The sequence below is a fragment of the Bufo bufo genome, chromosome 3 (assembly GCF_905171765.1).
Source record: "Bufo bufo chromosome 3, aBufBuf1.1, whole genome shotgun sequence".
Taxonomy (NCBI): Eukaryota; Metazoa; Chordata; class Amphibia; order Anura; family Bufonidae; genus Bufo; species Bufo bufo.
Window position 1 is genome coordinate 201,386,009 of NC_053391.1, and position 15,486 is coordinate 201,401,494.

Consider the following 15,486-nt stretch of genomic DNA (forward strand, 5'->3'; position numbering starts at 1 on the left):
TCTGGTGAGGTACAGGGCTGGTTCTAGCTTTGTTAGAAAGAAATTGTCACGTACTATATGATGGCTGATTAAAAATTTTTGCATCAATCATGACATAACCCATTAAGGGGCTAATATGGATGCATACAAAAGGTTCAGGCTCACCAACTGTAAACTGAATTGCTTTGTACTAAAATATATGTATGAATGTCTGCTGAAAGCATTATTTATATTTAATAATGACTCATAAAAATATATTCTGTTATTACATTCACCGCAGGTCTGCTTCCTGGACCACTGAAAGTAAACATTTTTATGGGCAGAAATCAGCCATAACCAGAGGGACAAATACACAACTCAAGAATCCCAGATACATGTATGCCTTGTTCATCACTTTTTCTCTGATCATAGGCTAGGGGCGCAGATTATACTGTATAAATGTGGTTTTCCATATTTTCAGAAGAATTTGCGTAATCCACAAAAAAGTACAGTAAAATGTTAGTGAATCTGTTGGTTAGGGGCAGTCCGGTCTTGGGCGAAAACCAGACAATGCTCAGGAACTTCCTGCAGTAAAGAAGTGGTAAGACCTTACTTGACAGATCCTGTGCGGCTGCTCTAGTTCTGCCAGTAGGATGTCACGTCAACAACACGTCACCGCTACAGCCAATCACTGTCCTCTTCTGGTGCATCGCTGAGGTCAGTGATAGGCTGCAGCAGTCACCACTGCAGTCGGGTAAACAGAGCCCAAACAGGAGAACCAGTGGTGGCGTGGGTTCTGTCAGATAAGTACTTACCTGTTCTGTATTGCAGGCAGATCCCGAGTGTTGTCCAGTATCCTCCTGAAACAAGACAAACCCTTTGACTCCTTGTCGACTGCCTGGACGGTGGGCAAATATCTCTGCACAGATGTTTTAAAACGTCCGTGTAGACACTGCAGTTGTGTATCGTCAGTGACAGCAGGGCTCCCCGTAGAGAAGACAGTGACAGTTTTTCAACGCATTCCCTACATTCCCCATCGATCTATACACAACAATTAGTGCTGTACTGTATATAGAGATCAGGGAGCAGTAATGCCGCTTACCGCTCCAGTGCCAGTCGTTGTGTAGGAGTCTGCCGGGACAACCTCTCCAAGGGCTGTATTCCCCCTGTAATTGGGGTTACTATGTCAGCCCCAGTTACAGGAGAAATCAGCAGTAAATTTGTTTTTATGTTAAATGTCCCTCAAAGGTCAAAGTGTAAAATAAAAAATAATAATAAGGGAAAAAAAACACCACCAGCCACCACAGTGCAGCTTTTAGCCCCACCCGCTGCAGCCATGACCCACACATCCCATATATCAAAAGGAATGTCATGGAAAGGGGACATGCTAAAAAAATATTTTAATTGCACATTGTGCTGTTAACATAACAATTGTGAAAAACTGACTATTATCCTTTTTTCCTTTTCCTTTACTAAAATAAAAATTGCATAAAATTATTTACATATCCGAATGGGAAAAAAATATGGCTTTCAAAAGCGTATTTACTTAAACAATGGTCAGGAAAGGGGGTAAATGGTCCAATCTTGAACTGGTTACCAAATGCCATAAACTCATCATGTAAAACAATACGCCACAGATTTCATTTACTGCAATGCCATGAGTGAAATCTGCAGCTAAATCAGAAACAAAATCTGCATTTTATTGCAGATTTTGCTATGGATTTTTTTGTCTAGCATAAGATGTGCGAGTCTAGTCTAATAGGTACTGTATATACTCAGTATGTCAAGAACTGTTAAACTAAAATTTTATAAAGGAAATGCATACATAGACTACAAAGCTAGACTTTCCAGCGATTCCTCAAATCTCAGCGAATTTTCCTCCTGAAAGACTGGCAATAGTTTAAAAAATATGATAAACATTTCAGCTAAAAATAAAAAAAAACGTAAGGTATACATACCCCAGGGATACAAGATAAAAATGGCTTGATGTAGATGTTTGAGTTATAGACTTTAAGATCATGGTCTCCAAATCCCCGGGTCACCCCAATGGTGGCCATAACTCTAGCCTGGTGGAATAACAAGAAGTAGTTAGCACAAAAATGGTTAGCACTGCTGTGTAATATACCTACAGTATAAATACTACTGCATTAGGTTGTGACAGCCATTATGCCTCAGTGAAGTCTGTTTGAAGATCATCTTTTCTCTTAGGACAGTCCGACAAAACCCAGGACTGTTAGGAGGTATACATTTCCCAGCACCAGTGCTTGTATCTGTGTACACTGAACTCATTTTGTATGCTCAAATATTATATTTTACAATGTGATTATTTGTTATGATTATTTTTATGTCTTTTCTACCAATATATTGACCTTGCTTGCAATAAGTAATCTATTGTCATGGCCTTTGGTTTGCGCTGTGACACTGTTGCCACACTTGCGGTTGCCCGCGGCAACGTGTTGCTGTGAGAACATGCGGTGGCAGTGTCTCGGCCTTCTGGGTGATTGCCGTGACATGGTTGCCACGCATGCTGTTGCCGGTGGTTACGTGTTTGGTATGCTTGTGTGTGCACTTCCCCTTTAAGTGGCTTCCTTCCTCTGTCTGGTGTTGGAAGGGTTAACTCCCTTCCTAGTGTTTTGTGAACACTGGGTTTATGTGTGTGTGGGTGTGGCTGCTTGGGCTATTTAGCCTCTGCTGGATGCCTGAAGCCCTGGGTTCCTCCAGCTTTGGTGTATGCTGGTGGTTCACTGTCCAGGGTGTTACATCTGTCCAGTGAGGGCCACCCTTGTGGTCATCAATGTTATCCCAGTGTCTCCTTCCCTTCCTGTCCCTATTTGTATGGAGTGGGTTATGTTCAGGGTGTTTGTATGTCTAGTTTGGTGTTACATGTCTGGTGGTGTTTGGTGTCCAGCATTTTTACTAGACATTCCCCTGTCTCATGTTTATTGCAGCTATGGTTGTCCTGGGTTCCTGTGTGGTTTTTGATGTGTGCTGTGTCCTTTTAATCTTGGTGTGGACAGCAGCACTAGTGCACGGGTTCCAGTCAGTGTGTCTGTGGCAGGTAAGTGTGTTACTGGTCTCGCTTACCTGCCATCTTCTTATGCTGTATGTGTTCCCCTCTCCTTGCAGCCTGGCCTCAGACTCCTGTTCCTCCATTACTGGGATGAACAGGTCGTCTCTTCCCTGCTCCTTGGTGAGGGATTACCAGGGCGACTTAGGGTCTCTAGGAATCCTGAGTATGAGTCGTCCTACCATCGGGGTCCGCTCATACGGTAAGGAGTCAGGGAGAGGATTAGCCACGCTGTAGGAGGTGACCTGCTCCCTTATTACTCATTTTGGCCAGGCTGATCCCCTTTACCCTCTGACACCGCACGGTGGGGGGGTTTCCCCCACTCCCCAAGTGACATCTATATCCCATGCTTTGAGCCCCATTCTGGGATTAGGTAGTAATGTAAACAGTGCTAAAGAAGGCAAGCACAGGGTGAAGCTCGTCTTTGTTTGTAATTTGTAAGAAGGTTGGAAACTCCTCCAAAAATAAATCACGTATCCTTTACAGCTAACCTGCTAAGATGGCTTGCCGTTTGACCCTGTTGCCACTCCACCTGATTTTCACTGTTGAACTGTTATGTGACATGCTAAATAACTCAGGAGCCCATAGAAATGAATGGAGGGTGGCTGCGCATGCGCAGTGCGCCCTCCACAACTTTCAGGGATCCGTTCTCGATGTAGGTGCAGGTCCCAGAGGTGGGACCCGCACCTATCAGACAATGGGGTCATATCCTAAGTGATATGCCTCCATTGTCTGAGATGGGAATACCCCTTTAAGGGCACATTTTTCAGGTAGGGCCGGAGAACCACTTTAAGGGTTGCCAAAAATCTTTTGGAAATAACAACAGCTATGTTAAATTTATAATAAATTATCATTGTGTCTTCGTTTGGTTTAATAGGTTAGCAGTGGTTCCAGTCGGGTCATTAGCTGAACACAAACCTTTTTGCCTTCTCCATAAATAAGTGGGAACTTCATGTCATCTTCTTCAATAGTTTTATAAGCCCTGTAAAGAAACAATGAGCGTGTACATTACTTATTTAAAATATATGTTTCCTACTTAAAGAGGTTGTGCAACTTTGGGGGAGAGGGGTTTGTCAAACCACCCCTACTGGGCAGACCTGTGATGGGAAGCATACTTACCTGCTTCTCGACTATGGCTCCCGGCTCCTTGGCCTCGGCCGTGCCACTGTGTTCTCTGGATGTAAACTTCCTGTTTATGTCGCTGCAGCCAATCACTGGCCACAGTGTTGACCATGCATGATGGAAAATGGTCAAATGACACAAAGAAAGGTCACTGCTGTGGCCAGCGACTGGCTGCAATGGCGTCAAACATGAGTTTTACATTTATAGAGTACAGCAGAGAAGCCGAGGTTGAGGCACAAAGCAGCCGGGAGACAGCGCCGGGAAGCAGGTAAGTATGCCTCCCTTCGCCCAGGAGGGAAGGTATGCCAACACCCCCCCTGCGCCCCAAAGTTGCAGAACCCCTATAATGTCCACCCAAACTACACACTTCCTAAGTTAGGCTGTGTCCTTAAAGGGGTTGTCTCACTTCAGAAAGTGGCATTTATCATGTAGAGAAAATGAATGCAAGGCACTTACTAATGTATTGTGATGGTCCATATTTCCTCCTTTGTTGGCTGGATTCATTTTTCCATTACATTATACACTGCTCGTTTCCATGGTTACAGACCACCCTGCAATCCATCAGTGGTGGTCGTCCGTGCACAATATAGGAAAAAGTACCAGCCTATGTGAGCTCCCACCGTCCTGGCCACCAGAGAGGCCGACATTTTTTCCTGTAGTGTGCAAGCACGACCACCACTGATGAATTGCAGGGTGGTCTGTAACCATGGAAACGAGCAGTGTATAATGTAATGGAAAAATGAATCCAGCCAGCAAAGGAGGCAATATGGACAATCACAATACATTAGTAAGTGGCTTGTATTAACTTTGTCTACATGATAAATGCCACTTGCTGAAGTGAGACAACCCCTTTAACACTCAAACTAAGTGCATCCTACAGGTGTTAAACCAACAAGAGCTCTTATCCTGGCAGGAGGTGGTTTATGTGTACAGTAAATTGTGTTTTTCTATTCACCAACCATAAATTTCCTGATGTGAAAAAATGATGATGATCTTTATAGCAAACTGATAAAGTACCGCATAAATCTTAAGATGAAATGAGACCTTGAAGCACAATGTAAAGTAGTAAATAAGGTACTGAAAGAAACAACTGCTCTCTACAGTTTTAACAAGAAAATTCTGTTTCCTGTTCGCCCCACGCAACAGCCCCCCAAGAGGTTAATCCCCTGGTTACTGCTACTGTAGGACAGGCGACCAGAATACAGATTAATTATAGATGCCTCCAGGTCACGCTCCCCTTGTGTCTTTTTGTCCTATCGGCTCTGGGGACAGGTGGCCTTGTTTTTGTTCCTTTGCTATCACTACCCAGTCTTGTTCTGCCATGTACTGCGTTTTCAGAGCTGATGGGGTTAGCAGTGATGTGGTATGTCTGTTGTGCTGCTTTCTTATTTCTGAACGTAGTATGGCAGGTTTCCAGGAGAAGAGTTTCTCCTAAATCTTGGTCGCTTTGTGGCCATCTTGGTTGTAGCAAGTCCTTCAGCAGTTTGGGAGGGCTGTTCCAGTCCACTGGAGGATGGTTGGTTATATTTTTTTAGTCTGTCGTTCTGGTTCTGTTTAGCCTGTGATCTAAGGCCACTTGTGGGTTTATGTTGGTTCAGCGGTAGCCATTTTGTTAGAGTCTTTTCTCTACTGTTGGGAAGCTGTAGTGAGTGTTCTGGGCAGAGCTTGTGCTTCTTCCCCTCCCCTTAGGCATCTTGCACACGACTGTATGTATTTTGCGGTCCGCAAGAAACGGATCTGCAAAAAAAAATGGATGAAATCCGTGTGCATTCCGTATTTTGCGGAACGGAACAGCTGGCCCTTCATAGAACAGTACTATCCTTGTCCGTAATGCGGACAATAATAGGACATATTCTTTTTTTTTTTGCGGAACAGAAATATGGACATACAGAAAACGGAATGCACACGGAGTAACTTCTGTTTTTTTTTTCTGCGGACCCACTGAAGTGCATGGTTACACATACGGTCCGCAAAAAAAAGGAACGGACACGGAAAGAAAATACGTTAGTTTGAAAGAGGTCTTAGGGTTTTGGTTTTCCTGCTTAGGCTGCAGTGTTTTCTGTTTGCCTCTTTATTGTAAGTGCTTTTTAGCTGCTATCATTCCTGGTAAACTTTTCTTTACGGATGTCCAACCGGGAATCTGAAGGTGATTGAGGATAAAGTAACAGAAGTGGCAAGGTCTCTTCTAAAAGAAGACATCTTGTATGTTCAAACTGTGACATTACACTTCTTGATGGTTGTGAGGGGAGACTATGCAGAGACTGCCACCAGACAGTCTCAAGAAATATTAATGAGGAGATTTCTCTGTCTCTTTTGGTGGAAGATCTGTATCCGTTAGATGTTGGTCATTGTTTATTAAAACAATGAACCAGTTCCTTCAGAAGGTCGGAAAATATTTTTGTGATGTTTCTACAAATCAACAAGGGCGTAAAAGCCTCCAAACTCACCTTGGTCAGATGACTAAGAGAGACTATAACTTTCTGTTATATCCAAGCTGGGAAGAGTCCACCAGATCATATTCATGCACTGTATCTCACCCTTCCCTGCTGTGTAGGATGGGCAGGAAAGACTGAATTATACCTGTGCTACGCTTTCCTGTAGTCCCAGCAGCAGCACAGGTTTGATCCCTCCCATTAACGTTGTTTTTTCTGCATTTCCGTATTCTTTTTTTCATTGACACAAGGGGGTTGTGGCCCGGGGGAGTCTTATGTTACCTGTAAATCATTTGTATTCTGAGCACCTGTCCTACCAGTAGCCCAGGGATTAACCCCTTGCTGTGCTGCTGCTTGGACTACAGGAAAGAAAAATAGCGTAACTATAATTCAGTCTGTCGTCTAAACCATGCCTTTGGCCGAAATATAGTTTTCTGTATATATTCCTGGAGCCCATTTTACAAATCAAAGAGGGTCCTTTATTAGCAGATATATGCCAAATTTTGGCTTATGTGTGACGCAGATTGCAGCGCAAAGATTAACTGCGCCACAATCTGTAACTTTTCCCTGCTCACGCCAGGTTTCAAAAAGCGAACTGTTGTGGGGGAAGGGGGCGGGCCACTAGGCCCGTCTTATTTTTTTTGCCTGTTTTAGGCATAGAAAATGTTCTAAATCTACGCCAGCAAAGAAGCTGGCATAGATTTAGACAGGCGGGGATACGCCAAAGTTATGTAGACGCCGGTGCCTCTTCATAACTTTAGTGGATCCACTGCCAGCACAGGGGTTATTAAAACGGGTGTCTAAAACACTGGTCTTAATAAATGATCCCCTATGTCTGTGTACAAGGATTCTCCCACTTCTGCTGTCCTTGTCAATCATTTATTATTAGGTGACTCTCCACCTCAGAGCAGTGACATGCTTTATTCCTACAGCTGAAAAGGTCTGGTCTACAAACATAGCAACCAATGACGCCGTGCGCTCCTGCTCTGAACAGGAATCCAGCCCGGCATACCACGGACCGCTCTCGGCCGTGGAACACGGCCGTGTGCATTCGGCCTAAAAGTGTTTTCCAGTTTGTATCAACATCATTTATGAAGGTAGTTGTAAATTTGTATTGCATTTCTGTCAATTTTATTGCTCCTATCTTCTGTTTTGGGCTGTGCTCACAAGACCATGTCTATGGGCATGTCAAAGCAGCAGTAGGGGATTGTCTATGTAACTAGCAGGATGGGAGTAAACTAGCTGGGCATTTTTAGGGACGTGGCAGATAATGCGGAAATGCATCATGGGTTTGGTTGGATACAGGAACAGGAAGTGCAACATATGGGATGTAAACAAACCAGTGATTTGTTATATGGTGAAACAGGTCAGGAGAGTCCACATTGAAAAAGAAAAAGCACGGGGAAAATGTACAAGAGGTAGGTATGCAACTACATGAGCATAGCTGTTAAAAACCATAGTAATCCCGAAATCCCTTTTCAGGAGACAAAGACTTGATGTAGCCCACTTAACTCTCCCAACCTTGCAAACTAGACTTCCTTAGGCTACTTTCACACCTGCATTAGATGCGGATCTGTCTGGTATCTGCACAGACGGATCCGCACCTATAAATGCAAACGCTGGTATCCGTTCAGTACGGATCCGTCTGCATAACCAAGTAAAATAAAGTCTAAATGTAAGTCAAACGGATCCGTCCTGACTTACATTGAAAGTCAATGGGGGACGGATCCGTTTACAATTGCACCAATATTGTGTCAATGTAAACGGATCCGTCCCCATTGACTCCATTGTAAGTCAGGACGGATACGCTTGGCTCCGCACCGCCAGGCGGACACCAAAACGCTGCAAGCAGCGTTTTGGTGTCCGCCTCCAGAGCGGAATGGAGGCTGAACGGAGCCAAACTGATGCATTCTGAACGGATCCTTATCCATTCAGAATGCATTGGGGCTAAACTGATCCGTTTGGGGCCACTTGTGAGAGCCCTGAAACGGATCTCACAGGCGGACCCAGACACGGCAGTGTGAAAGTAGCCTTAGTTTGTACTTCAGGTGCAGTCCATCGAAGATACATCCTGAAAAGGGCAACCCCTAGATTTGGAACCTGGGTTCAATGGTGCACCTATTGCCCTTTATGTGTCCCTACATAGGTTTCATTGCTCATCAGGGAACTAGTAATGACCGATAGGTGTACAAAATACTGTGGGTGCGAGTATTCTACTTGTGGGAGTTGTATTCAACTTGTTCCCCTCTCAATAGGTAAGGCATGGTTCCATACAAAAACAAAACATGGGCTACTAGAAATTGGAATAAGACAACAAATTTTGAATCATACAATTTCCCATAGCCACATGGCTATACAAGTTTTACACACAACGTGTGCACTCCTTGGCATTGGCGACCTCTTCAGGGAGATAGCTTTGATAGACTGCACCAGAAGTACAGACTAGGGACATTTAGAGTGTAATCTAGGGAGAGTTAAAGGGGTATTGCGATTGTATCAAAAGTTATTTCCATGTACAGCTGAGACAATCTCGAGAACAGGAACCCGTACCCTGTGGGGCTCCAAAAAATGAATGGAGCAGCAGGTCGAGCATGCGCACTGTCACTCCATTCATTTCTAAGGGAGTTCTGGAAGTAGCTGAGCACCAGCTGTAAGACCCCCCCCCCACCCCACCTTCTGTAGATAGGGGATAACTTGATACAACCAGAATATACCTTTAATTGGGCCATACTATGCTTTTATGCTGCCTAGAACAGGCCAAAAGTTTGTGGATGCAACTAACAGCACCAGCAGAATCACGATAAGACCTTTTTTATTTTGTATCTGAGATATGCTTCAAGTTTGCTTCCATTTTGTATCTTAGATATGCATCATTTTCCACTAACCTGGTAATGCAAAAAGGGACCTACTTGTTAGAAGCAATGTGCCATTGTTTGCACAATGGGCATGTCTTTAGTACATTATTTCAAAGTTATACTGTATATACCCTGATGGAGTCTACTTTTAATCAGATTGTAAAAATGGGATAGGACTGGGTGCAATGTTATATTTACATTATTTTGTTAACTTATACATCATAATTACCAGCCTGTCATTGTGTGGTCACGATACAACATTCTTTTCTTAAGTTCTTTCTGTTGAATCCTTCGTGGGAACTCAAGGCAAGTAAACTCATTACCCAGCAGTTCTGGCTTCAAAGAGGCCTAAAAGATAATTCACGATTGACAAAGTATTAATCACTTCTTTATATATGTTTATATATAATTCTGTTATAAAATAATTACTTTTATTAATGGTTCCCTTCAACAAGGTGACTGTCAAGGTACTTATTTATTCAGGTCATGGTATATCAGCAGTAATAAGTCAGGGAGAGCAACTGGACTTGTATTTTCTCTTCTTTCTTGAAGATGTTTCACTAGTCATCCAATTGGCTCTCAACTTCATCTTTAAGGGAGCTCTGGAAGTAGCTGAGCACCAGCTGTAAGCCCCCCCACCTTCTGTAGATAGGGAATAACTTGCTACAACCAGAATACACCTTTAAGTGGGCCATACTAAGCTTTTATGCTGCCTAGAACAGGCCAAAAGTTTGTGGATGTGACTAACAGCACCAGCAGAATCATGGTAAGACCTTTTCATTTTGTATCTGAGATATGCTTCAAATTTGCTTCATTTCGTAAATGAGATATTCATAATTTTCCACTAACCTGGTAATGCAAAAGGAGACCTACTTGTTAGATGCAATGTGCCATTGCACAATGGGCATGTCTTTAGTACATCAACAAGGTGACTGCCAAGGTTCTCATTTATCCAGGTCATGGTATATCAGCAATAATAAGTCAGGGAGAGCAACTCTTGAAGATGTTTCACTAGTCATCCAACTGGCTCTCAACTTCTCATTTTTTTTCTATTTGATTGGCTTGTTTGAGATATCTCCGGCATTAAAAACTGGTGACTTGTGCTTCAGTGATGGAGGTAAGATGTTGATTGCATTTGCATGAGTCACCAGTATTTAATGCTAGAGATTTCTCATACAAACTAATCTAATTCAGAAAGCCATTACTAGCAAAATGTCTTCAAGAAATAAAAAAATAAATAAATACCAGTTCAGTTGCTCTGACCTACTACTACTAATTCAACAAGATTACTTTAAAAAGCACTAAAGAGGGACTGGTCTTTGAAAAGTCAAACAGTGGCCTAAAGGCCACTATTGGGACAATCCTTAGTACCTGCAATGGTGGTGGGGCCGGGATTTCTACCTTCTTGGCACGGAATGGTATTGTTGCCACTGCAGGGGCAATGGCAGGGATTTTCCCATATAGAACTGGTAAAGTGGCGACCAGCTGCCTTCTTCTTGGCGGGTCCGGCTGCCGGGTCTACTCTGTCCCTCCACACAGGCTGAGGCATGCTTGCTGGTAAGGCCTCTGCCTCTAGAGCTCTTGCACACACTCTCTCCAGCTCTTAAAGGGCGAGCACATTTAGGGTACCTTCCGCTGTGGGAAAGTGATTGATTATAGGTTCCTCAGCCTGTTAGTTCCTGCGAAAGTGTGCTGTATTTGTTTATCTGCTCGTGTTTGGTCCTCTGCCTGTTTTCACTCTGACCCTTTGCTGCCTGACCTGTGCCTGACCTCTGTATTGACCATTCGCTGCCTGCACTGACCTTGGACCGTTTACTGTTTAGCACATACTCTGTCTGTCCTGACCTCAGCCTGTCCCTGACTACATTTTTGTCTGACCCCTCAGTGCCCTGCACTATTGTCTATGACCACTGTTTTTCAGCTGTTAACCACAGAGAGACTACTCCAGGAGATAGCGGCCTGATGGTTCCTCTGCAGTGAAGTCCAGATCCCTGTACAGGGGTTTAAGGTTAAATACCAGGGGACTGCCAGGATAAAACCCTTACGATTAGCCCACAGTGGTCCCACACCCATTGCCATAACAATAACTGATGTTTAAAGAAACAGTACTTGGCACAATGCGCGTGCCTGAGAGGCTTTACTATTAGAAAGGGACATACTACCCCAAAAAAACGTGTTTTTCACAGGATTGTCCCACAAAACAAATCGCAAAGGGGCAAGACTCTTGAAAATGGTTTTTGTAGGAGGACTGTGGTGGATTGAGTCCTGCTGATGAGGCTTCAAATATTGGGAACATATTTATCAAAGGAAAGCAAAAATTATGCAGCGATCTGAAGCAAAACATCTGGTTGCCGTTTCCATTTTTAGCTGGCCCCTCTAAAATATGAACTCATGGGCAGCACATCCACTTTTCACTTACATTCATTCTGGAAAGCCTCCCTGCAAAACCAGCGGTGTTAATAAAAATGATGCAGTGGCAAAATGGTAGGAAAAGCCATATGTGAACATGTTCTAACAGGGCATGCTGGGAATTTTACCACAGGAACACTGTGAAAGTCACTAGTCCCCAGCGCTGTTTCACAACATACAATAGGCTCATATGACTATTTTTGGAACCTGATTTGTCAGGGACGTTGTGGTTGTGCAGTAGTGTTTGTAATAGTAAGAAGCACGTATTGCATTATTATTTCGGGAAACGTCCTCGCCATTCTAGTCATAAATACCGTACATTAGAAGTTGTAAGGAACAAAAATGTGCACACACAGGAAATATCACTAGTGAGAAGATACGGAATATGTTGAGTAAATGAGAGCATTATGTTCTTACCAGCAGTTGCAGCCTCTGCCTTTCTGTTTCCGGAGTAAACTCATGTGACATCTCAATGGTTTTCCCCTGTCGGATGATTATGGCCCTGTAAATACACGTCAAAATAAAAACCATATAGAAGCAGAAGGCACATCATCTTACCTACCCCTGGTCTACAACATTTCTGCAACATAAGGGTTTGTTCGCACAGCTGTATTAGCACGCTGAAAATGTAAACGCAGAATCCACATCAAAATTTCATGCGCTTTCCGTGCTATTTTTTTTATGTGTTTTTTTCATTGAAGTGGTTTTTAGTGAGAATTGTGATGTGGCTTTTAGGCCTCCCACTGGGAAAGTTCCATGTGGAATCTGCACCATAAATGAATTGCTTTCTTTTATTGTGGAAATGTGGAATGTGGCAAAAGAACACTCCGTATGAACTACAGTGTAGAGTTCAACCTGAAGACACTGGAAGGTGGAGTAACAGTGGATTCCAATTTTGACATAAGGAAAATATGCTTTGTGAACATGGACATGCTACAAAATATGCAATGTGCCCTGAAATTAGTACAGCTTTTTACCACTACTCTTGGATCAGCCATAACAGTAAAACCACCTGCCTAATATTGTGTAGGTCCCCCTTGTGCAGCCAAAAGAGCTCTGACTATTGAGGCAAGGGCACAATGCCTGTAAGTTGAGAGGTGGGCCCTCGTTTTTTCCAGCACACCCCACACAGATGACCATTCGAAACTGAGATCTAGGGATTCTGGGGGCCACATAAAGGCCTTGAACTTTTTGTTACAATTCAATCACCAGTGAACCACACCAATGAATAATTGTACACGTGAGGCTCTCAACGCTCATATCCATAAGGCAACATGGTCACTCTGAAATCTGCGTCAGTCCTTTACTTCAATATACTGTATAATAAATGCATCACATTCAACTGGGAAAAGTCCATACAAAAGTACTCCAAATGTCAATCTGCATGTGATCACACTTTATTCACCTCTACCGGGGTCTCCCTGTGGATTACCGTTGTTGAAGGTTTGGATTTTTTCACACGTGGGCTATTTTGTATGGACCTTTTCCATTTGTATGTGATGTACTAATTATATTTTGAAGTAAACTGTTGAAGCAGATTTCGGAGTGTCCAAATTGCATTTTTCTATAGACAGGGTGCATTAGTCTTCTGAAAGAGGCAACTGCCATTAGAGAATACATTTGCCATGAAAGGGTGTACTTGCAACAATGTTTAGGTGGCATCTACATAGACGTCAGGAGCCAAGGTTTCCCAGAACATTGCCCAGTGCATCACACTGCCTTCACCTGCTTGCCTGCTCCTATTGTGCATCATGTTGCCATCCATTCTCCAAGTAAATGATGCACATGAACCCTGCTGCCCACAGGATATAAAAGAAAGTGTAAATCATCAGACTGGACCACCTTCTATCAATACTCTAAGGGCTCATGCCCACGACCGTGTGCTGACCAAGCCCGTGTTGCGAAGAGCAAATTGCTGTCTGCAATGCACGGGCACCCACCATGGGGCATCACGGACCCATTCACTTGAATGGGGTCCGTGACCTGCATCCGACAGACCGCACCGCAAAAAAGTAGTGCATGCACTACTTTTTTGTGGTGCGGAGGCACGTACAGTAAACCCACGGAAGCACTTTGTAGTGCTTTTGTGGGCTTCCGATCTGTGCCTCCATTCCGCATCTCCTGGATTGCGGACCCATTCAAGTGAATGGGTCCGCAATCTGTGATGCACATGGCCGGTGCCCGTGTATTGCGGACCCGCTGTATGTGGGCTGCAATACGGCCACAGCCGGGCAACAGCCATGTGCATGATCCCTAAGGCTCATTTCTTATAGTACCCATTGTAGGTCTTTTGGAGGTGGACAGGGGTCAACATGGGCACTTTGATGTACTGGAGGTTACATTTTTATCACCATTAATTTATTTTCAACTTTTTCCCCCCAATGTTTGCTACAGTAGTTCTTTTGCAGGATCACCTTCGCTCCCTACACCCATCAATGAGTCCTGAGCACACATGAGCCTTTCACAAGTCCACCTGTTGTTCTTCATTGGACCACTTTTGGTAGATACTAGCCACAGCATACTGGTAGCAAACCATAACATCACTTTCCATTTCGGAGCTGCTCTAAGCCATTCGTCTAGCTCACAAGTTGGTCCTTGTCTCTCCATTTTACCTGCTTCCAACACATCAGCTTCGAGAACTGACTGCTCACTTGCTGCCTAAAATATTCCAACCCTTGATAGGTGGCAAATCTGTGTAGATTATATTGCTGTGCTAGATTGTCCATGACATCTGAAAATACCTTCATTATATACATTCCAGAAACGTGCAACACATTATGAGCACTTAAAGAAGCCAGACCAACTTCTATACACATTTGAGGAGATTTATCAAAACTTGTCTGAAGTAGAACCGGGCTTAGTTGCCCATAGCAACCAATTAGATTCCATCTTTTATTTTTTAGAGCTCCTATGAAAAATGAAAGGTGGATTCTAAATGGTTGCTATGAGCAACTAAGCCAGTTTTTCTCGACACCAGTTTTGATACATTTCCCCCATTGTATATTCTTTTTAATAAACGTGCAATTTAGATTTTAGAGTCTGGATTGAAAAAAGGAAGAGATTCTTTCCATGCTTTTCAGTGTTGTGACTGTATGTAAATCCAACATGTATTTTACTACAAGACCACTAGGTTTTCAGCAGATCTGTATGAGACAGACAGCCCTACTGTTGCTTAAAGAGGACCTGTCAGTTTAAGTAACAACTTGCATTCCCCATGTAATACCAATTCTGGAGCAGCTACAGTTAGGTCCATATATATTTGGACACTGACACAAATTATTTTTTATTTTTTTTACCTGTTTACTAAAACATATTCCAGTTATAGTTATACAATGGACATGGACATAAAGTCCAGACGTTTAGCTTTCATTTGAGGGTATCCACATTAAAATTGGATGAAAGGTTTAGGAGTTTCAGCTCCTTTACATGTGGCACTCTGTTTTTTAAGAGACCAAAAGTAATTGGACAATTCACTCAAAGGCTGTTTCATGGGCAATTCCTTCATTATTTCATTCTTAATTAAGTCTCCGCCACCAGCCACAGCCACCAGTCAGTGCCAGCATTCTCAGCTACAGCCAGCACTCAGTGCCAGCAGTCTCAGCCACAAGCCGCAGCCAGAAGTCTCCGCCACAGCCACCAGTCA

The 15,486-nt window shown here is 43.4% G+C and overlaps 1 protein-coding gene across 1 annotated transcript in view; it reads right to left on the minus strand.

Moving 5' to 3' along the window:
- The window catches only part of PPM1J (protein phosphatase, Mg2+/Mn2+ dependent 1J), an 84,358-nt gene that overhangs the window by 23,255 nt on the left and 45,617 nt on the right, over positions 1 to 15,486 (minus strand). Inside the window, exons 5-8 of the mRNA XM_040423888.1 lie at positions 12,261 to 12,345; positions 9,664 to 9,782; positions 3,944 to 4,007; positions 1,917 to 2,024 (exon numbers count right to left, since the gene is read on the minus strand). Coding sequence (XP_040279822.1) covers positions 1,917 to 2,024; positions 3,944 to 4,007; positions 9,664 to 9,782; positions 12,261 to 12,345 — 376 coding nt within the window. The remainder of the gene's footprint in view (positions 1 to 1,916; positions 2,025 to 3,943; positions 4,008 to 9,663; positions 9,783 to 12,260; positions 12,346 to 15,486) is intronic.